The sequence below is a fragment of the Sabethes cyaneus genome, chromosome 1 (genome assembly GCF_943734655.1).
Source record: "Sabethes cyaneus chromosome 1, idSabCyanKW18_F2, whole genome shotgun sequence".
Lineage (NCBI taxonomy): Eukaryota > Metazoa > Arthropoda > Insecta > Diptera > Culicidae > Sabethes > Sabethes cyaneus.
The window spans coordinates 138,888,578-138,912,764 of NC_071353.1; the positions used below are offsets into that span (position 1 = coordinate 138,888,578).

The following is a 24,187-nucleotide window of genomic DNA, read 5'->3' on the forward strand; positions in this document are numbered from 1 at the left end:
AGGAACGAAAGCGAGAAAAACGAACAGCAGAGTTTCTTATTAGATTTCAAAGAAATTATCTATATCAAATCAATCGTTTAGAAGAGGATGTTTGCGTACTGCCTAGAAGTTCACCCGATCTCGCACAGAAAGTTTACAAACTTTACAGAATCATTTGCCACGGACTGAAACTCTACTTGAAGAACATGAAATATTTCATTATTAACATAATTCCGGAAAAACTTTGGACGTTAATTAGGCTAATAATTAGTTCAACGAAAGTATGTGTGCAAAAGGATATCTTCGATCAGGATGATCTGATAATTGACGAAATTTTTCAAAAATGTCAATTGCTTAAAAGCCGCCTCAAGCAGGAAGCTGGTAAGCAAAAGAATAGCGTAAAGCAACGAAATCCGGTTCGAAGTGCCGGGTCGGCAAACACTCGCCAGGCAACAGCTAAGCTGTCGATGTATGGCGCCACAATTCCAGTACAGAAGCGCCACAATCCCTTTCAAAAGAGGGTAGGTGTAAAGAAGCCCGCGATTAAACGAAAAGAAGCACCACAACAATCGCAACCAAAAGAAGGTCCTCGGAAGCAAGTGCGGGGGAAAATTATTGCCATCCCCATGACTAAGAGCAGCTCGTCGTCCTTGGGTCACAGCAAGGGCAGTATCCGAGGGCGTCCGACCCGTACGCCCACGGAGAAAGCCATCGACGATGTGGTCACTCAGATCCAACGCCAGTCGGATCCACTCGCCAACTCGCGCCTGCTGAAGGAAGTTTCCGGTGCATTGACGGCTACCGGTCGAGATGCGGCCATAAGCGAGGAGGTCAATCAACAGCTGCGGCAGCTTATCATGGACACGATCCAGAACATCACCCACCAGCAGCTGAAGCAGATGATTCCGTCGTTAGAGGTAAGTAAAATTAAAACACCGTTATGTTAGTTTCTTATTCTTTATTTACATACATAAATAATGGCATAAACACACTTTGTTGAGTAACAAGCCAGTAAGTAACACACACAGCGCGTCAAAAGCATAATTTTCGTTGTATTTGGTTGAGAAGTAAAGAGAGAGGACATTTTCCTTGCATGATTGCTTGTTGTTACGGATTGAGAGATGGAAACGTGTTCAGACCGGAGTTCATCCAAGTTCGGTTCGGTTTAGACTCCGCATTTTTCACAAATCGGTTGCTTATCCTTGTCCGAGCGGAACTTGGAGTCCACCCCGATCGGTTCTTTGCAAAGCTGAAAGTAAATGATATTATTCGTTGTTCCGTTAATTACTTGCACAAAAATTTTACGAACCTTGCACTTGAAGCAATCCTTGTGCCATTTTGCATCCAAAGCGGACAGAGCTTTCTCGGCGATGGCTTTCTTGCAGCCGCCGCACTTCGGAGCGTACAGCCGCTCGTAATCGGCCGCGCAGTACGGTTTGCCGTTGCGCTCGAAAAAGGTCTGACCGGATAGCTGCTGCTTGCACGGTCCTCCGCAGATAAAGTGCTCCAGATGCCAGGCCTTGCCCATCGCTTTTACCACTTTCTGAAAATTAAAGATTCATCAATTTTTTGCTATTTTCATTGGAATGAAACAATAACTATTTTGTGAGGGAATGTTAGCAATGCATTTTTGTTTAAATGAAACAAGAAATTTAGAAATTAATCGATCCTTTTGCGCTAAAAAAGCTAAAAATCCTTTTGCGAAATTGGATTTGAAATTGGACATGCTGTCATCCGGGGATACTTGCAACACTTTTGAACTTAGACTTAGTATAACTTTCGAAGTATACCGTTTAGGTCCAAGTGTAAGTAGCCAAAACTTGTATAGTGGTGAGTACTTTTGATTTATGATTATGAGAAAAAATATAAACTAAATGAATCTGTATAATGATCCGAAAATAGGGGTGTTGCAAGTTACCCAGTAAACGGGGTTACTTGCAACACTTTTCTGATTTTGCGTTTCTTATGATTTTATATCTGATTTCAAACCGCAAATGACTATTTTGAGATATTTTGAATGTATTTGTAGTAAAACAAGAGATACTGGAGGCGTTTTTTGTTTCCCAATTTCGTCTATCGCTTTTTTAAAGATATTCGGTGAAAATGCAGCATGTCCGCGAACTCCAAATTGCCGTTTCAAGGCACGTGAAATTTTTCACAATTTTAATTTTTCTGGAGATGGTGGTAGACGAAATAACATCGTACAGATGCAAACTTACTTTGTATATACTGTCTATTACGATAATTTTCATTTTTAGAAGTGCTGCTAGCCGCGCCATATTGGAAGTAATAACACGAATTCATCGTTTCAAAATATAAACAAAGCTCAAAGTTGCTATTTGTTAGCTAATATGATGCACTTATTGTGTACAGGAACCAAACAATAAAAAATAATTCCATGTCAATGAACTGACGCAACTTTGTACATCAATTTTTCCTACTCTGAAAGTGGTATTACTTTCCAATCGTATAGAAACAAGCAAAACAATGATGTAATGGATTAAACTTAGCTAAACAATAGGTAAACGTCCCTTCTTTAAAATGGCATTGGGTACAAATGGTTATGTTAACAAACAAATGCGTTAGAGCTGTCAAAAGTGCGATGCGCCAAAGTGTTGCAAGTAACCCCCGTGTTGCAAGTATCCCCGGATGACGGTAACATTTTACTTGAATTTAGACGTGAAATTGAACTTAAAACCGATTCTAAAATTTTATTTAAAACTGAACACGGAACTTAAATTGGACTTGCAATTGGGCTTGAAATTAGACTTGAAACTGGGCTTGAAATCGGATTTGGAAGAGCGACCTTAAATTAGAGCTAAACGGAGTTTGAAATTGGACTGGAAACTTGACTAGACTTGAAACTAGTCTTGAAACTGGATTTGAAACTGGCCGCCTGGTCGTCGTTGTTGTCGTTGTCATCAACGCCGGCAATTTCCCAGGAGTCCCGGAAGTCACAAGTTGCCATTTCGCACGTTGGATCCCTCTTTTGCCGGTGCCGGTGGGATTGTTGAAGAAACCCGTTTTTTTCACACTGTCGTTCGGCATGCTGACGACGTGTTCGGCCCATCGTACTCTAGCAACTTTCGCCAGATGTCCGATGGGAATCTCTCCAAGTAGTGACCGCAGTGCTCGTGCTTTTTCGCCTCCACCACACGCAGATTTTCAGTGTGTATTCCGCTTAATATCGCTCGCAGCACCTTCCGCTCGAACAGGGCAAGGGCACGCATGTCATCCGTGAGCATCGTCACAGTTTCAAGTCCATAAAGAACTACCGGTCTAACAAAGGTTTTGTGCTTCTTACGGTGGTGTATTGAACGTAGCGTTTGACGAATGCAGTGCTGGATCTCCAGACTAGTGTTATTGTAGGCGGTCATCTTTACTTTACTTTAGTGGTGACGCTCCGCTATCGATCCTGCGCCGAACGAATTACCTTCAGTACTGTCGGTCCTGGGCTGAGGTTCTCCAATATCCTCGAACACCAGCTGACCGTGCGTTGTCCTCGACAGCGCACATCCATCGGGTGCGGGTCTGTCCCAAAGTCTATGGTCTCTTCCTGGTTCTCTGCTGCAAATAATATTGGCAACTTTTTCTTCGGGCATTCTGGTCACGTGCCCAGCGCACCGCAGCCTGCCACAATATACTATCTTCACTATATCAGCAGATTTGTATACTTGATACAGCTCGTGGTACATACATCTGCGCCACACTCCTTTTTCCATTTTGCCACCAAGTATTGGTTGCAGAATTTTATGCTCAAAAACCCCAAGCACTCATCGATCAGCTTCCTTTAGCGTCTATGCTTCATGTCCGTACAGGGCCACCGGGAGGATTAGTGTTCTGTAGAGCGCCAGTTTTGTGTAAATTCGCAAACTACGGGACTTTTGCTGGTTACGTAACCCGTAGGAAGCCCGATTCGCGTTTACAATCCGTTGTTTTCAGGTCAGAGAGTGCATCCACTTGCTTCAAATCATCCAACGTAACGAAAGCTGCTGAGGTCTTACCCGCTATTTTGACGCATAATTTTAACCCATCCAGCGTCGTACGAATCAGTGTAATTAACTGAGTCGTTCGCCGCCTTACAGTCCATAAAGAGATCATAATAATCCACAAACAGATAATGAGTCTGCAAATTGTACTTCCGGAACTTGTCTAGTAACTGAAGCAGGGTAAACATTTGATCCGTCATGAAGCGACCCCCACGAAAACCATCTAGGTGCGAGCCGACGGAAGACTCCGCTAACGGCCTCAGTCTACAGAAAGTAGGTGCTACCTTTCCTCTCGCGGCGATGAAATTAATGAACCTCAGACCGATCGTTGGTCGACAGATGAACGCTATGACTTCAAATGACGAGACGGAAGGATTCCTCCCTCCCGACCTGCGCATTTGCATCTCCGATGATGATTCTGACGTCATGTATTGGGCACTCTCCGTAGGTCCACTTGAGCCTGTCGTAGAACTCGTCCTCAGCGCTATCGGATTTATAGTTTGTCAGAGGGTATTCGTTGATTAGGCTGAAGTTGAACAATTTGCCATTAATTCTCAACACACATACACCGTCATCGACGGACCTCCACTGGATAACTGCACGGAGCTCTCTTTCTCCGAAATTTAGCCACCGAACTTTCTGACTAACAGTGATCTCCACTCCGAGTCGATGCAGCTCTCGAACAAGCCAGCCAGCTCTTGCCGTATTCATAGAGAGTTCTGACATTCCAGGTCCCAATTTTCCAATCATTATCAATCAATCGTTTCCTTGTTCTTTGCCGTATTGATCCGTTCCATATTTCAATTTTTGTTTTTCATGGGAAATGAGAGTTACGGTATACTACCTTACCTGGGTTGCGATACCTACATCCCGCTGATCGGCCTACCATCTTCAGTGTAGCTTGACGGTGTAGTCCGTGGTCACCAGCGATCCCATCTACCACTTCTAGTTCATCGCCGTCACGGTTACGGTTACGTCCGTGGAAGGTGTGCATTGGATTTGTTCGAACCTCTTCGTTTCATGTATTTGATCTTCCATGCATTCATTTTTAATCTTCAGTCTAGCTTAGCTCCTGAATATGATATTAAAGTCATCTGCGAAGCCCAGGAGCTTGCTACCTTTAGTGAAAATCGTGTCTTACATTTCAATGCCTACTCGTCAGATCACCCCCTCAAGAGCGATGTTGAATTGCATGCTGGATAGGCCGTTACCTTGTTTCGACTCTCGTCGCGTCTCGAAGGGACTCAAGAGTATCCCCGAGATGCGCACGAAACATGTTACTGGATCCAAAGCAAAGCCTTGGGCTTAAATGTCTTTCTAATACTAGACCCTTCTTTATCAACAGACTTCACAGTCGGCTGTTAGGGTACAGGACAGTTACGGGGCTAGTGCAAAAATCCTACTGACTAGCAGCACCACCTAACCGAGACTCGAACATTCGACGACTGGCTTGTTAGATCAGCACTGTACCTCGAAGCTAACTGGGCGATTGTTATTAGATCTAATGTAACTCTAATCAGTCGCGTGAGTTTGTCCATGCTCGTGCATTATCTTCCATAGCTGGACTCGATTGACTGTTTCACATGCTGTTTTAAAGTCTATGAAGCTGTGAAACGTGGGTATATTGTACTCCCGACATTTCTGCAAGATCTGCAGGATGATAAAAATTTGATCCCCAATTGCGCGAGGTTCCATGGAACCCGCCTAATATTTCCCTACGGAATCTTGTGCTATCGATGACAACAGGTGTAACCAAGTCTGCAAGAGTACCTTGCAGGCGGCGTTGGACGAATTAAAAAAAAAGCGGACATCAGCTTCTGCGGAAAAACTTCTCAGTTTTCTACATTAATTTTTTGGCAATAGTTTCTTGATTTTTAAAGTACTTTTTCGTTATTTGTTGGCGAAACGGGCGTAGGCTGTTATCGGAATCGCCGGCATCGACATTTAGGGGCATGCATTTTCCAATGCTTTTAGGCAGCGAGAGTCTTGAAAGTCTGTCTCGTCCAATTTTTGTAATAAATCTCAACTGGTGGAACGCTTTTGAGATTATCGTGCGAAAGCTAGTTTCGGATTGAGAATTGTATAAGATCATTCACATGCTCAACGCTTTTTAATACCTGATCGTCAACTTTGTAGCCGAAAACTATAAGAGATTTGATTCGGTGAAACGTCATAACCTCGAATTCAGTGACGCTGATAGCTAAGTTATTTACTTTGCACCATTTCACAAACGTATCCAATTAAAATTGAAGACGATGACAATCCTCGATGTAACGAATCGTCAAGTAGATTTTAACTCTCTAACGGGTAAGGCCGTCTGTAGACGGCATTTGCTTTTGAAGCTCCAGAGCCACACATGCGAAATCTGTCTTGAAATGACAATATAAAAATATGTTTAGAAAAGATTTCTTGACATTTTGATACTAATATCAGAACATGCTGACCATGCCGACCGAAGTTATCATCTTTCAAAAAGAATAATTAGAGTAGGGTCTTTTTCTAATTCCCGTCGTAATAAGGAAAGCCATTCTAATTTTCATCATTTGCTGGATGGATTTAGTGAATACTCCATAAGTTCTTGTACTGATTTGACTAAAACACACTTACCTTCCGATCCGTGAACTTTGAAATCACTGAAAAGCGACTATTAAAGCATATTATTGAAATTACGCAACTGACTTTATTGCTAAAATTCGTCGTACCGTTTTAAAATCCGTCCAACAAAATTTTTCATCGTCCAAACTAAAAATCACAACAATGTTTACGAAGCTAACGCGCATGTATTTGTGTAGGACGGCATGACAAATGTTATTCTACAAGATTTCTGCAGGTCAGGCAAGTTTTTCTGGCTGTAGAATAACGACAATGCCTTGCGTGAGTTATTTTCATTTATGAATGACGGAAATTAGCACGATTAGTCGACATTGTCTTCTTCGTCGCACGAAAAAACGTAGGAAATTTGGCTGGTAGGACTTCTTTAATGATAAAAAGCATTAAATAGATCTCAGCTCACTTTGATTGATTGCGTATGATAGACAACTAACTAAAATATTAGGAAATAACTAGTTTTGCATTGTGTGTCATAAAAATGCTGATATTTTTAATAATTTGTGTTGGATAGGACGGGAATAGGCAATTACGACGATGTAGCAACATACCCTATGTCAAACCGAAGTGAACAATAAATTGTTTTGCGGTCGTGCGTGTCTTCATATACAATTCATGACTATGAATTATAAAGCAGTATAGACGATTGCAATATTGGATAATATTTTAATCATATATTCAGGAGTATTTAGTTGCGTGTTATAAAAACTACGCGAAACAGAATTACAAATAGTTGTCAAAATTTTCGCACGTATATCGCCTCCACTTTGGTACTTATATGTTCTTATATGGCGTGAAATATAACTTTTTTGTTCAGATATGATTTCGTATATCTCAATTGTAATCGAGATGTACAAACCAAATGGTTTACTGGGTCGTTCTTACGATGTTGCCTGTTAGAGGATTAAAGTTGTCAATATATATGTATAAGCCTGCAGCCTTTTTCAAGGGCAGAGGTAGAAGACCAAAATGAACATAAGGAGTCCCAAGTCACTGTCTTGCGGTACAGCAGATTTATTCATGAACGGAACCAAGACCTTGTCGTACAAATACGAACAAAATATTAATAATTATACTAAGGGATCGAAATAATGGACAAAGCTGAGCGACTCTGTGGGGTCTATTCTATTCCTGTATGTGAGGCACCGACAGTACGCATTATTCAGCCATTCATCTGCCCAGTTTCCAATAGCTCGGTGAGTCTTCCGCCTTGGTGAATCGACAGCGTTCGTTTACCGTTCAACAGCTCGTTGAAAAGTTGCTTTTCACACCTGGCCATCTCCAATTAATCATTGATCAGTGTCTCCTCCTAATGCGGATGGCATATTTCGATTCCTGATACCATTGAATCAATTATCCGTCTCCACAAGAACACATTCCCAGTGCTGACGGTTCTTCCGATGATTGCTTCCACCGTTCTAAAGTTTCTAGTAATAATGTTGAAGTGATCTGCCAAACTACTCTTCCTGAAAATCTTACCTCTCGTTTCGATGTTCGCTCGCCGAATCACATTATCAATTGTTGACTCATTTCGTTGGTGCAATACTCGGCGCGATTCGAAGGAGCTCGAAGGTGTTCCCGAAATGCTCATGAAGCACATCACTTGCTCCAGAGCAGCTTTGATCAGCCGCGTCAAATTATGCGGCAATCCGTGTGCCATAGCTGTTCCCGGTCGACAGTATCGACTGCTGCCTTGAAACCGACTAAAAGATGACATGTGGGCGCCTTGTACTCTCGACACTCTCGACACTGAACGTTTTGTCGAAGTGTGATATTAGTATGATCCATACTAGCGTCATCATATCATTATCATTATCATTATCAACAAGTTTTGTTTCTCCTTAAATCCTGAAAATTATCCGATAGAAAGTCTTTATTAGTGATTCAGTAATGCCAGTTCTTTCTGACGGATCTAGTAGTCTTCGACTGTCCAGAGACTCGCGGGATCGGGAGCCAGAATGCTATTATCGGTAGTGGCTATTCGCAGGTTTACTTCTGATTCGTCTCCTTCCATGATATCGCCTGAAATTGTTTATCAAGTTGCGCTTATTTGTAATCAGCTTACCCTACAGAGACTATAGATTACAGAGGCGCCGAGACCTTCAAAAACCACTAAATTTTGAACGAAAGCGGAGAGATACCTTTATTTATGATGGTACTCTCCGTTTTGTTTCAAAATTTAGCGGATTTTGAGTGTCTCGGCGCCTCTGTAATCTATAGTCTCTGTAGCTTACCCTCCTCGTCTATACACTTGTGTAGCTCTCACGAGGTTGTTGCATTTTATCGTAAAATTTGCGTGTGCCGTTCAAAAATACCGAGTGTTCATAGGTCCTCTTCTTGCAGAGTCCACGTTTCGTGTCCGTAGAGGACAACCGGTCTAACTAGTGTTTTGTACAGTGTGCACTTTGTACAAGTGCAAGTATTTGCGGAGTCTGCAGTATGCCCGACTTCCGCTGATAATACTTCAATCCCTTTTAATCTCACGGCTGGTATTGTTGTCCTCTGCTGCCAGTGAGCCAAAGTATACGAGCTCGTCGACTACCTCAAACTCATCTTCGTCGATTACCACGGTTCTGCGTTCTGCCCAAGCGGGCCCTGTGGCGCTCGTTCCCGCCAGCCTGCATCTACTTCGTTGTAGACGTATTTATCTTCTTGGGTCCAACAATCCGCCGATCCATCGTAACCATGATAAGTCTAGTAAGGTTACGCGGAAAGCCGTTTTCATCCAAAATTTTCCATAGCACTTGTCAGTTTACACTATCATATGCGGCTTTGAAATCAATGAACGGGTGATGCGTGGGTGCTCGAAATTCGCGGCACTTCTGGAAGATCCGCAGGGTGAAGATTTGGTCTATTGTAGACCGACCCTCCATGAAGCCGACCTGATAACTTCCCACAACCCTATTAGCTACTGGCGATAGTCGATGGAAGATGACTTGGGACAGCACTTTGTAGGCGGCATTCAGGATAGTGATCGCTCGGCAAATAGCCCCGTTTTTTCACTCCTCCAGTAGTCGTTTCGTATCTCAAATCTTGACAATCGACTGATGCAGACTGCCGGCCAACTTGTCCGGGCCCATTATACTAAGTTATACTAAGTTATACATTATACTAAGTACTAAGTATACTTATTAAAGTTCACTTAACGATGGGGGTGGCACATTTTCGTTGTTTGATACATCAATGAGGTCACCTACTCCACTATCAAGGTCTTCCGATTGCACGCCATTCAGGTGTTCAGGTGATTCGTTACCGACGCTGTCGTGAGCCGCTCTTAACATGGACTGCAACTAGAGTTCACTACGTTGGCTCCAACGTTGCAGCCAATTTGCAAGAATTTCTTGATTGAGAAACAGCTTAGAATTTAAATAACTGATCTAACTTCCATGGTAAAGAATTACCATGCGGTTTTCTTTGTACACTATGGATCGCACAAATCGACCAAAATCCTTCTGGGTAAAGAACGCAATTGATACAAAACCCTAGTTTTTATTCCAATTTGAAGAAAAACAATGTTTTCTGTTTATGTTTGATATTTTATCCATCGCAGTTATTCTCTATAGTAAAGGTAATGAAATGAAATTTATCTAACTCTGATCAGCTAGCTCTGAGTCATGCTGACTGAGTCACGTTCGATATAAACGGATTAACACTGTTTGTTTACCGAAGAATGGATAAAATTGTCTGAGCTGGCTGGTTGCATTCGATCCATGTTCTCATAATAGCTCATTTATCGTGAATTATGAGGATTTGCGATTTGCTGTTCCGATCGTTACTGTTAATGATTGTGCAGATTAAAAATACACTCTGTGCCAAAAGAAGCACTGACTGAACAGGCTCACTTGCACAAAAGCAAAAGTCGGATCCGATGATAAAAGCGACAGAATCGGAAGTTAAAGCGAACAGTGCACCTGTTGTTGGAGCTGGCACGCGCTGCAATAAATCACCTGAGAATCAACTGAGAATCTTTCAAAACTGTCAAAAACGAATGTGAAATACTGCTTTCTGCACCAACGGTAAAACCAAGCGCGAAAAATCTCATAATTCCGGATAGGCGCATGCGACGCTTGTTTTGCGCGGCTCGTAAAACATTTGTTTTTTTTTCGTCTGTCTTTCCCAAAGTGTTTCAATTTTCGAACTTCCGCTGGGAAAGTGTATCGAAATCTAAAATCTAGCGTATAGAGTATGCGAAGAAGAATGCGGCTAGTATGGAAGTAGGTAAATATTTACCAACCAGATTGCCGCGATTGCTGGTGTCCGGCCGTCCGTGCCGGTTCAGGACTGGTGAGAATGATCCCGAAATGAATAAAGTTAGACGATATATTCGCACAGCACAGTGAATAAAACTAAGATATCACCGAATTGGATTCTATTTCTGGAATCACGACGAAATTTCCCACCCAGCTTAAGTTTACTGCCGATCAATGGGTCATTCCGCGCCGACCGACCGTCGTCGTTGTCGTCGTCATCAGTTGGCGTGGGGGTGGCTTAGAAAAAATGCACACGGTTCGCAACTGACACGTAGTCAGCCGGATTATGGTTGCAGAGATAACTTATGCACAACGTGCGCTTCTTACAACTTAGCGTGTTTATTTTTCTCCATCGGTTTCACGGAATGCTCGCTAGCAGCGAGCCAGTAGTTAAGTGACAAATTTTTGACACCTGGATAGTGCAATTTGGCACCGATGGCACCGGGGACGACATGCCAGTATGCGGGGTTTCGATATTTGTGACGCACAAGTGTGCGCCGCCGATACCTAACGTAACGCGTAACTTTACTAACCTCGGTGATAATTTTTCTGCACGCGGCACAGATGGCCTGGACCTTGGAATCGTTGCACTTGGTACAGATCGGGTGACCGCCGCTCTCGTGGAACTTGTTCTCGATGATGCGCTTCTTGCACTCCTTGCAGGCAAAGTGCTCCGGGTGCCAGGACTTGTTTAGCGCTTCCAGTACCTTGTCCTTGATTGGCTCCTTACAGCCATAGCAGGTACTCTGGAGGGGAAGAGGAAAGTTATAGAAGGATTGGTAATATTAGAATATGTAAAAAGCGTATACCATTAATCTATTCTTATGCTTATAATGTATTGAAAATACTCAAAATGCTGTAAAATAAAATAGTACTAAAATAATCGAAAATCTGACAGCAAGCATGTGGTAAAAGTGAACGATTGTGTTAATGTTCCAACCGATTTCGTCGAATCAGGGACCATTTGTATTTGTTTGACATTAAGAAAAATTGTATAAACGCTGCTTACAGCTGTACTCCATTTGACACGAGACACGAAAACTATCTTCTTATACTAAATCAATGTCTCATATCTTCCCACGCTTCCCAAATTGTTAGAACCAATAACGATGCCGGCCACGTCAAAACATTTTCGGTTCTAAGGGAAAATACATTGTAGATCATGACATGACGGCTGCTGCTACCGCTAACCGACAAATCACCTGTATCTCACCTACAAGTGGCACTCAGAAGAAGGGAAAGTTCCTAGACAGAGAGACTATAAAAAACTAAACGCGTAAAGTCTGGGTCTAGGAAGACACGCGACACCCATGAAAAATGTGTGTTTTTATGTAGACGCATGAAACACAAAAACGTTTAGCACTACTGGGTCGTTTGTTCAACTGCATAAATAAACACGAAGGCTTTCGAGAAGGTCTCTATGGGAGGTTTTTTATGTGATACATCCAGAATAGTACGTCTTGCCATGGTTTAAAGAAAGAAATCGTAACCGGGCCCGTGTCCGTACCAGTGAGGGTTAGGTAGCATAGCAGTTTTGTACACTGACAGGCGATAAATTTCTGAATTTTGATTGAAGAATCTTGTTAGACATTGCTATTAGCAATGTTAGGGCTGGTAAGTGAACCGTATTTAGCATTTATGGTAGGTGACAACTTGTAAAAAAGAACCTCACTGCCTTAGACAAGTTTAGCAATGTCATGTCGTAACATTCAATTCCAATTTGAAAATGTTAAAGCGACTTGGCTGCCGGGAAAAATGAAGTCAGTCGTGCAGTCGTGACTCAAATAGAACAAAGATTTGAAAGACTTTTTTTCTATCTTCTAGTGAATTATGTAACCAATCTAATGTTCCCCAAGGAAGAAACACAAGACCACTTATTTCCCTGATTGTTGAAAACGTACTTTTATAGGAATCTACGTTCTATGCTGATGTTTTGAAAATTATTTTACTGGTTGAATAAGAGAAATGAGCCTATAATAACTTACATAAAATTTCCACATCCGGACTGAGATCTATGCACAGGCGTGCCATGCTGGTGCCACACGTGGGGCACGTGCCTCAGTGTGTCTTCTCTGTAAAATTTAGTGTAAAACAAAATAATTTACGGGACCCGCTAGGACTTCAGCCATTTCAAACCTAATTTAGGATCTATTTCTAATTGAAATTCAATTCCAATTTCATGCCTAATTTCAACACCCATCTCAAGTCTAATTTAAAAGTCTAATTTTATGTCTATTCCTAAGTCTAATTTCAAGTCCAATTTCAATTTTGATTGTAAGTCCAACTTCAAGCCTAATTTCAAGTCTGATTTCAAGTTCAATTGAAAACCAATTCCATTTTTAAGTCCAATTTTAGTTGAAATGATGGCGGAAAGCTCCAACAGAAAAAAAAAATTATGTTCTGTCACGGATTTTTTTTAATTCAACAATGATTCGCTCGTTAATTAAATTGTTCGTTAGTTGAGTGTTCGCTAGCTGGGTCAAGCTTCAACTAAAATGTAAAATTTTTTCATTTGGTAGTTTCTACCAACCAGTTGGCCCAATCAGTGAACACGATTCGATAGTTGCAGTGCAGTTGTGACTCAAATAGCGAATTTAGGTTGTACACTAAAGTCGCTTTTTACGCGGTTTTTTTACACGACTATTTTTACGCGAATTTCGGAATTTACGCGGTTTTTTCTACGCGATTTTCGGAATTTACGCGGTTTTTTACGCGATTTTCAGAATTTACGCGGATGTGCTTAAAACGTCTACTTTTTCGCGTAGCGTTGAAATCAAAGCTTTTTTTACGCGAAATTTTGGTTTTTTACGCAAAATTTTGGTTTTTTACGCGAATTTTGGAATTTACGCGGTTTTTTACGCGAATTTTGGAACTTACGCGGTTTTTTTACGCGAATTTCGGAATTTTCGAACTTTAACTTTAATTTTTAGTCCAGTTTTATCACTAATTTCTAGTCCAATTTCAACTTAGAGGTTAAATCTTACTGAACCGAAAAGTTCGGAATCCTGAGATAAGTAATAATAACTTCCCCATCCTACGATTACTCGGTTATACCAGGTCAAACTTTTCTTCTGAAGGGTCGGGTGCCCCAACATTTGTGCATGTCTAGCACAATCTATACCTATAAAAATGGATTTCTGTCTGTCTGTCTGTCTGTCCCGTCTGTTCCTTATAGAATCGAAAACTACTGAACCGATCGGAGTGAAAATTTGCATGTAGGGGTTTTTGGGGCCAGGGAAGGTTCTTATGATGGTTAGAGACCCCTCCCTCCACTAAGAGGGGGGGCTCCCATATAAATGAAATACAAATTTCTGCATAACTCCAGAACTAATCAAGTAAATGGAACCAAATTTAGCATGTGGGTGTTTTTGTAGGAAATTTTTTTTCTATGGTGAATTGAGACCCCTCCCCTCTTTAGGAGGAAAATAATGACCCCTCTCCTTTTTAAGAGGGGGGTTTCTATACAAATGAAATACAAATTTCCTTATAACTCGGGAACTAATCAAGCAAATGGAACCAAATTTGACATGTGGGTGTTTTGGAGACCCCTCTTTAGAAGGGGAATTATTACTCCTCTCCCTTTTAAGATGAGGGGGGGCTTCCATACAAATGAAATACAAATTTCCTCATAACTCGAGAACTAATCAATCAAATGGAACCATATTTGGCATGTGGGTGTTTTTGGATACCCCTCTTTAGAAGGGGAATTATGACCCCTCCCCCTTAAATAGTAAGGGGGGCTCATATACAAATGAAATACAAATATCCTCATAACTAGAAAACTAATCAAGCAAATGGAAAATTTGGCATGTGAGGGGTTTTGGAGGCAGGAATTCTTTTATGATGGTTTGAGACCCCTCGCTCCTGTGGTAGGAGGATAAGGACTCTCATACAAATTAAACAGAAATTTTTGCGTAACTCAAAAACTAATCGAACTCGAGGAATTTTAGACTCTTTCATAGAACATTAGGCAATAACAAGACCTCCAAAAACTATCAATAGTAACATTAGATGATTCAGGGCGAGACGACCACAGGCCGCGAGTGTTGCCGGTGACCTACCGTCGGAAGCGCCGGTCACTGCTGGGGGGGGGCAGCCCCCCGTAGAGATCTCTATCTAGGTTTATTTATTTTCCTAGATCTACTGACCTCTATTACTTTCCTTCAGTTGGGTCACCCCTGCGAAATGGTACTTTCTACGAAAAGTTTTTCCGTGAAATGGTACATCCCGCGTAAGGTTTTTCGCGAAATGGTATTCTGCGAAACGCTATATTCCACGTTATGGTCAACCGAGAATTGATGTTCCGCAAAATGGTATTCGGCGAAATGGTTTGTAATGACGGCAAATATTTAAATGTTATCCGCTTTATTTTATCAGGCTAAGCATTAAGCAATGGGGGAGTTGTTTTCTACTTTACTGTGAGGAAAATTTGTATATTAAAACATCCATGAACTCCCCAGAAACTTGCAAAACTCGAGATTGCGACTAAGGATATCCGAGATTCACGATTTATGTACAACACAGTTTAATTTGTGGCAATACGAAGTTTGTCGGGTCAGCTAGTATAAACATAAAAATTGATTTTAAAAAAAACTGGGGATATAATATTTTAAGACCTTCGTTCATTTCAACATTTTGAATAATATTGGCATCCCATGAAGAGAAATCTGAGAAGCATGAAAGTTGAATAATAAGTGCCTTCGGATATAGCGTGCAGGGGTAATAACTAATACCGCATTAAAATCTTCATAAAAATCAAATGAAATCAAACGGTTTTAGAACTATTGCTACGGTAATCGTCACAGCAAAGGGCAAAGGTGGTACCATCCGAAAAGTAAGACCCGCCCCGTAGGAAGAATCTTTTTTTTACGATCTTTGTTTTCCATGTGTGGACTCATCACTGCGACCAGCTCCGTTGATCTATAACGATCGTGATATCGCCCGTGTGTTTGCTGTATAACTTGCACCTGCATTGCTTTTTGCTATAATTCGTTAGTCCTTAACAGGGGACCCCTTTTGTTTGTTAATCCCTCTATAGCCATCTCCTCATACCAACGAATATCTATGCCAAGTTTGATAGAGAACGACGCCGGTGTTCCGGAGTTATAACGGAACATCATCTCCTTCTATCAGCTGGCCTCTTTTGTTCTGCATCTGTGTCCCTCTGAAAATAACTATAATAGAAAAGAAACAATGCCTTTCTTCTCTATTTACCTTCCCCCTTTTGACGTAAGACTACGTCTTACTGCAAGGTGTCATTCCTTAGTTTATGTTCTAGTTACCGTCACGAAAATACGAAACATTTTGAACGCTAGTAGCTTTGCCAACTATGAATCGATTTCCATGGCTTAGATACCGATCGATAATGTTCTTTTTCAAACACTAATTAGCGGTTAACGAAAAGTTTCAAGGTCAAATATCCCCACACATTTTCTTCGTGATCACCTTGCTTCACAGGCAGGGACGACAGTTAAATACACCATCTGTTTGCTCCGATTTCGATTACGTTCCTTTTAGAAAAAAAAGTGACGGAATCTCCCCGTCCCAACAGGTCGAAGATTCTTTACGATGATTGAACCTAGACCATTTACTTCTTTACTTGGGAAGAACACCAGAAAGAGTGACAAAATCCCCTCGTCTCAAAAAAATTTCTTACGACCGCGATTAAACCTAGACCAATTTGGTGTGTTCGGGAAGTGTGCCAGAAAATGTGACAAAAGTAACACCCCTCCACCCCTCTCCCTATGAGAAGACGATTAAACCTACGTGAATTTGATACCTGTTTTGGAAGTGCGCTACAATTTCTAGAGTAGTGAAAACTAAGAGAGAATGTACTAGGGTATGTTGCTACTTCGTCGTAATTGCCTATTTCCGTCCTATCCAATACAAATTATTAAAAATATCAGCGTTTTCTATGACACACAATGCAAAATTAGTTATTCCCTGATATTTTAGTTTGTTGACTATCATGCGCGATCAATCAAAGTGAGCTAAGATCTATTTAAATGCCTGTTTTCATTAAAAAAAATCCTATCAGTCAAACTTCCTACGTTTTTTCATGCGACGAAGAAAATGTCGACTAATCGTTTCAATTTCCGTCATTCATAAAATAAAATTGACTCACGCAATGCATTGTCATTATTCTGCAGCCGGGAAAACTTGCATGACCAGCAGAAATTTTTGCAGAATAACATTTATCATGCTATCCTACACAAACACATGCGCGCTAATTTCACAAACATTGTTGTGATTTTTAGTTCGGACGATGAAAAATTTTGATGGACAGATTTTAAAACGGTACGACGAATTTAAGAAATAATGTTAGTTGCGTACTTTCAATAAAGTGCTTTGATAACCGCGTTTTAGTGAATTCTAAGTGCACGGATGGGAAGGTAAGTGTGTTTGAGTCAAATCAGCACATGAACTTTTGGAGAATTCATTAAATTCATGCAAGAAATGATGAAAATTAGAGTGGCTTTACTTACTACGACTGGTATTAGAAGTAAACCCCATGTTGGGGCAATGTTGTAAGCTGATAAAAAGTGATCGAAGTGGTAAAATGTCTTCGACGTGCTGGAAGGGTTGGTAATCAAAATAATCGTTGAATTCTGTAATGTAACAGAGCAGTAGTAGTTTTGTTCTTGATTTTGTTAAAGTGTTTCCGAATGCCCATTTTTGCCAGAACAGTAATAATGTTTTTGGTTTGGTTTGAATATGTATATCAAGGCTCAAAACCATGTGGTTTAAATCTATAAATTCAATGCATACAATGCTCTTTTTGTGTAATGTTTCAAAAAACATCAACTGAAGACTGTTTCTCTGCTGAAAACTACTGGGCTAGTTTGGAAAAGGACAATAACCAGTAATTGATATCTTTTCTTGTTCGCTAGGTTTACAGGTTCAATAGGTTCGAATACAACTTTTCATCGTTGTGTAAGTGTGCATCATGTGCATTCTGTGTATTGGTATTGGTGTCATTTGTTATTTGTTTACCGCGCGCGATGAAGAAGTACCGCAACGTCGTAGTAAAGTTGTTTGCGAGAGGTGAGCGACCCGGCGACATATTTCGGCGGTTGAAATCCCACGGGGTGAAGCGGAATTTCATCTATAACACCATCCGTCGGTACCGGGAGACGGGTTCGGTTAAGGAAGATTCGGACGACCGCGTTCGGCGAGGACACCAGCAGCCATCAAAGTGGTGAGGGAGTGGGTTCGTCGAAAAATGAACCGCTCGATCCGGAAGACCGCTGTTGACGTGGATATGTCGAGCGGGACTGCCCATACCATCATGGTGAAGGACCTGGGATGCAAGCCGTACAAGAAACGCAAGGTTCACGGGGTAACGGAGGCTACAACGAAGAAGAGGCTGGACAGAGCAAAACTGATACTTTCGCGGCACGCTGGTCAGGAGTTCGTGTTTTCTGATGTGAAACTCTTCATCTTGTAACAGCCGCACAATGTTTAAAATGATCGGCTGTAGGCGCCGACGTTGGCCAGCATCCCCCCGTCCCACATAAACATCCCGCGGTTCCAGAGCGCCGCGTCGGTGATGGTTTGGGGGGCCATATCCAAGCGTGGGTGTTTATCGAGAAAAACGTGGAAATAAACGCCGCGTACTATAAGACCGAGGTTCTGGATAAGGTTGTGGCCCCGGCACTTCTTGACCTCTACGAGAAAGATCTTTACGTCTTTCAACAGAACGGTGCACTGGCCCACACGGCCTGTATCGTCCAAGCATGATGTCGTGAGAATTTGACTGATTTTCTCGATAAGACTTTGTGGCCTCCCAGCTCCCTGGATCTAAATCCCCTGGACTTTTATGTATGGTCATACATGGTGGCCAAGCAGAGCGTACATAAAGTGAGCACTATGGACCAATTTAAGAAACTCATTTCCAAGATGTGGGACGTGATGCAGATTTTTAAAATGTATTCGAACTTTTTGAACACCCTGTACGATAAACCGTTTGTGTTTTGCTTTGTTGAAAGGCAGAAGGAGAAGTTAGTTCGTTTATGTGCTTCAAATACTTTGCAATTTCTTCTAGGTTACGTGGTCGCAACATTAGTTGGGTACATTTATTGTTTATTGAATGTTGACAATGCAAAGCTCTGGTAGCTACGCAGATTTTTATCGCTATTTCAAGACTAGTAACTGAAAATACATGGTGGCTGCAACTTGATTTAAAACCTGACGTACAATATATCAAAACAGAGCTTGCATTAAATCTATCAAAAGTAAATAGTAATAGGAAAGCCACAATTTAGACCATCTTGAGCCAGGAAGGCAGATTTAACGCAACGTGAATAGTGTATTTATCGCTTTTTAATGACTCAGAAAAGCTAATATGTTGAAAATGTTAATAGACCCAATCCCATTTTGTTTAAATTTTTCGAGAGTCCTGACTGTATTTAAAGCTACGACCAGGCAACTCACGGGAACAAGCGGCGGCTGTTCTTGCACTTCACTTGGACAAAAACTGAACAGAATTGCAAACTGAATGTTCTACTTCTATTTCACAATAATTTGACGGTAAATTGAAGTAAGTTATTATCTATGATAGAGATCAGCAGCTGTGTGCTGAAATGGCTGATAGAATACTGTGTTTGTCATATTTGAGACTTATCCTATCGTTAATCGATTGGAAGGGTGAATTGGCTGTTTGTTTTTCATAATTTGAAGCAAAAAGCAACTGTGTAATAAATTCGGGCAAAATATAGTGGCAAAAATTTCCTTGTTCGTCTTTTTATTGGACTGAAAGACTGGAAATCAACACTGGCTAGAACATATTTTGTAGAAGCATATGCTATCCGGTGACCAATCATTTTGCCTTGAATAAGATTATACTCTAGTTTTTAAAGCAAGAACGACTAGGTGCAGTCTTCGAAAAACAATCCTGTTCTAATAATGGAATTGATCCTCTTTCTAAGATACATTTAACTACCGCGTGGGAAAGTGCATTCGTTTGCGGCATATACAGCATCTCAAAAACATGAACCAAAAAAACCAAAATACATCAAAATTTATTATTATATTGTTAGTTCATTTCACAAGACAAATGCTTGTGCCACGGGTTCCAATCGGCCGGCAAGTCGTGTATCATCATCTCGCGAAGAATCGCGTTAGCTGCCGTTCACACCGTTCAAGCGAGGAGCACGACCGACCGACCGTTCCGCCATCCGACGCGTGCAAAGCTATTTGCACGATTGTTTTTCCCCGAGAGCCGTGTGAAAAATTTGAACGCCACAGTTAATCAAAACAAACTGCCACCGACAGCGTCCGCGAGGGTTCCGCTACATTTTATCCGTTCCTAGAGGACAAATGAAGCGCTCTAATTTGCTGTGTGGAGGCGTGAACTTTGCGGCATTTTGATTCATTCATCATTCCCGGAAATTTGCTACACGGTCGGTCACGCAGAACATTGATAATCGTTTAATGGTTTAATGTGATTATCTCTGAGTTAAGTCTATAACTTGTGCCCAAATTAAAACTAAGTCACACATAATTTTCAATTTTATGAAATATAGTAGAGCAGTTTAAGTCTGAATATTGCCGCCTAATAGTGTAATAACTTAGGAAGTCAAATTAAGCAGTTTATCTTGATTTTCACTTTTTTGGAAAGGGAGGAAGTGTTTGATGCGAAGAATGATTAATTAGATGAATTGGAACACTTCGATATAGACAAAAATATATATCGGGTTGTGTAATGGTTGCAGGAGCCAGCCACCCACACTCTATCGGTTGGTTCCCGAATGTTTTAGTCACTAAACTACTGCCGCCCGTAATATTAGGTAGCATAATATCTTATTTTGGATAAGCATAATATCTTATCTCCCAATCTCTATCATTCCCCGAATATGTATCACACACTTTCCATACGACGATTAGCACTTTTTTGAAATGATTTCCACTTTTTTTGAAATGCTGCTTGAGAAGACTAAGTCAATGTTTTATATGTTAAACACTCACTTCCGATTTGTTTTATTTCAACATTCAAACTCAAACGTATTTAATTTATAAAAATCCATATTTTTTTTTGCAAAATAATTGTAACTTATGATCCTGTAAAAGATGAAAGTTAATTTTTAACTACTTTAAATATCAGAAAAATTTGTGCAAAAAATTACTGTACAATAACCACACTTTAGTTCTTCTTACTACACGTCTATTTTGCGTTAAAATTAATACTGTCTCTAAACCAGCAAATAGCAAAGCTGTACCTACGATAAACAGTGATTTAAACATACCATTTTGAACCAAATCCAATCAAAAATTCGTCACTTATTTCACTAGTAAATTTTTACAAGATCTTCTTAATCTTCCAGCATCCAAACAGCACTTCCACTCACAAATCCAACCGAACAACCACTACTGGTGCCGCTGCTACTGCTGCTGGTGGTGATGAACCGTCCGAAGCAACCGAAGTCACGGGTGCAACTGACCAGCCCAAGTGTGTGGAAAAGCGTTTTTCCACCAAACCGCTGGCGCTGCCGACTCCGACACAGGTGCAACCGCAACAACAACAACAACAACAACAACTGTGCGGTCGACCAAAGCAGGGAAACGACGACGAAACATATCATGTATCGCATGGTACCGTTGTTGGTGACGCGGCCGCCGGGGGAGATGACGGAACGCTTTCGGAAAGGACGAAACGATCGCCGCTGGATCATGTGGGCGACAGCTGCAGCAGCCGGAGCAGCGATGAACGCGGAAAACTTGCCGGCGGCAGCAAGAAGACGCGCAACGGGCAGAAGAGTGTTGATCTGGAAATCAGTGGTGGACAGTTGGCTTCCGGTAGACCGATTCCAAAAGCGCCCTCTGTGGCGGTCTCGGACAGTACCAAGGTTGCACCGAGCTGCTCCGCTAACCGTTCGGATATGCAACGCCGCAGTTTGCTGGAGGACCGGAAACGAGGGTAGGTACAGTGTTGCATTTGTATCTGTTGACATTTCATACGGTATAATACAGGTGCGTAGGTGACGCTCCGGAGGTGGCAAAATTTGTGTTTCCACTTTGAGACGACGGGATTTTGGACACAGAACATTTGAAAGGAATTTTAACGTGTTTATTGTCTGAATTTTCGGTATAAATAGCAAACACGCTGCTATTTTCGCGCTACATGTTTTGTTGTTTTATTTCGTTTGCTATAGAATATTTTTGCTGCATAAATAAGATTGTCTCATGAATTTTGAGCGCATTCTAATGACCGAATAGTTATCGTAACTTTCTCAGCTGCAGTATTCAAACACAAACAGACGATGACGGCTTATCTAATTGAAACTGGAATGCAGTTTTTAAATTGTCGGAATTACAGTCCATTAACAGGCTTATAAACTACTAGGTAAATGTGCTAATTAACTAAATTAATAGGAAAAATCTACACTTTCTGATTAGTCTAGACCAATCAGTTAAAAGTAATTTAAAAATATCAATTTCGTCGGTAATGACCAGCCGTGTTTGATCGATTTAATCACATTAAAATGCTCGTACCGACAGCTGAGGGTTCTTTTTAATTTACGACCACATCTTTTCTGAAACTTTTTGTCTAGCACTTTCATTTGAGTATAAAAATTTCCACTCTATTTTTATAAAAAACATTCCCCAGTATAGATCATACCTTATGCATTTTTTTCCTGACTTGTGAGTGAAGGTACCTAGTTATTCGAAAAAAATACAACAATAATCCACATCGTGAAGACCTGCATAGAGTTCGTAATTTATTAAAGCGATTCCCGAACACAGGTTTTTATTCCAGTCAAACGCGAATGAAAAGAAAAGCAGAGTCATTATCGTCATTATTTCGCTGCTCGATTCCCGAACTGTTCAGTTCAACCTTCCTCTTCTTCAAACTAAGCTTGGATTCCACCAGTGTGCGGTAATCCAACTAAGATATGGCCGTCTAGTAATTTATTGTACAAGCTTCAGTTTCGCATGTTTAAATCAAACTTTTGGTTATTTCGTATAATGTGGATGTGGGTGTTGTGTTGTGTTGAGTTGTGTTGTGTTGTGTTGTGTTGTGTTGTGTTGTGTTGTGTTGTGTTGTGTTGTGTTGTGTTGTGTTGTGTTGTGTTGTGTTGTGTTGTGTTGTGTTGTGTTGTGTTGTGTTGTGTTGTGTTGTGTTGTGTTGTGTTGTGTTGTGTTGTGTTGTGTTGTGTTGTGTTGTGTTGTGTTGTGTTGTGTTGTGTTGTTCTGTGTTGTTCTGTGTTGTTTCCGGCGATAACACACTATCTCCGATGGTTCTGTACGTACTGTATACTCTCAAGGTGATGTCGATGATAGAATCGCGGCCGCCCTTACAAAATGTACTAACTGTACCCTGGTATATCAGCACGACTTCCAGCTTAGCTGACGCGTCCGACAAACTGCACCCTCTGATGTTAGTATATCTGCTATCCTACTGCATCAGCATCTTTGGCTCGAGCAGCACGTTCCTCCTACTGCATAGACCAAGCGTTGATGACTTCTCCAACGATGATTGACCTTCACCCGTTAAGTTTCTCGGTCAGCCCGTCGAGCATTTGGTGGAACTGTCCGTGTTGGAGGCGCGTTACAGCTACCCACGACGACTCCGTGATTTTGACAATCACGAAACCTTCATACAGACTCGAAACTACCTTTTCGAAGCGGAGCTTACCAATTACCTATATTGCAGCCGTTGCTGCTTGATCAACAGCCTAATTTTCGTTACCGGGTGGCACTCGGTACGGCTCTGCAATAATTACAACATCACAAAACTGCACTTCTTAGCTCCTGTTCCGACGTAATTGCGACTAGTGTGCTCTTAATTACGGTTTCTTGGTAGAGTGCTTTAAAGTTAGCTTCATGCCCCAACGCCTTGACAAGGAGCCTTAAAGACTGCGCTTCTAACCGACGGATTCTTGTGCAGCTCAGTTGCAGAACATCTCCATTTTGGGTTCGCCTGATCCTTACCACTTTTTCGCCAAGCTCTTTCTGTTCTGGAGCCTCGCGTACTTTTCGGAGGACCGCTGCTTACGAAACGTTGGCAGTTGCTTCGACAACTCCCGCCGACGCCCAGGTTTCTTTTGGTAGTCATTCTCCTCTCCATTTGGTTTTTGTTTCATTCTGTCGTTCTGGTTTACGCCATCCGCTTCATTCGCCTTGATCTGGATTCTCTACCTTTTTGTTCCAAGCTTTCATTTTTCTTTTGCCTCTGCAGGCATTTCACTGCTCCTTTTGTCCGTATGAGAATTCGCGATTGGAGGTTTTCGGTTTTCTTTTCCCCTCGCACTATTCTTCTTTTCCCTTTGGGATTCCCAGTTCCGTATTCCCTTTCTTGTCTCGATTTCCCTCTTTTTCTTTCTCGTTGAAATTTTTTTTTGTCCGCTGTTTTCTTTATCTGTG

The 24,187-nt window shown here is 41.4% G+C and overlaps 1 protein-coding gene across 1 annotated transcript; it reads right to left on the reverse strand.

The window, feature by feature from the left end:
* Window positions 1-941: 941 nt before the first annotated feature.
* Window positions 942-21,219, reverse strand: LOC128732495 (transforming growth factor beta-1-induced transcript 1 protein). The gene is made up of 4 exons (XM_053825758.1): window positions 21,070-21,219; window positions 11,359-11,571; window positions 1,289-1,522; window positions 942-1,228 (listed from the first exon to the last, which is right to left on the reverse strand). The coding sequence occupies exons 1-4, from the start codon at window positions 21,070-21,072 to the stop codon at window positions 1,145-1,147; spliced, it is 534 nt and encodes a 177-aa protein (XP_053681733.1). The 5' UTR covers window positions 21,073-21,219; the 3' UTR covers window positions 942-1,144.
* Between the last annotated feature and the right edge of the window lie 2,968 nt (window positions 21,220-24,187).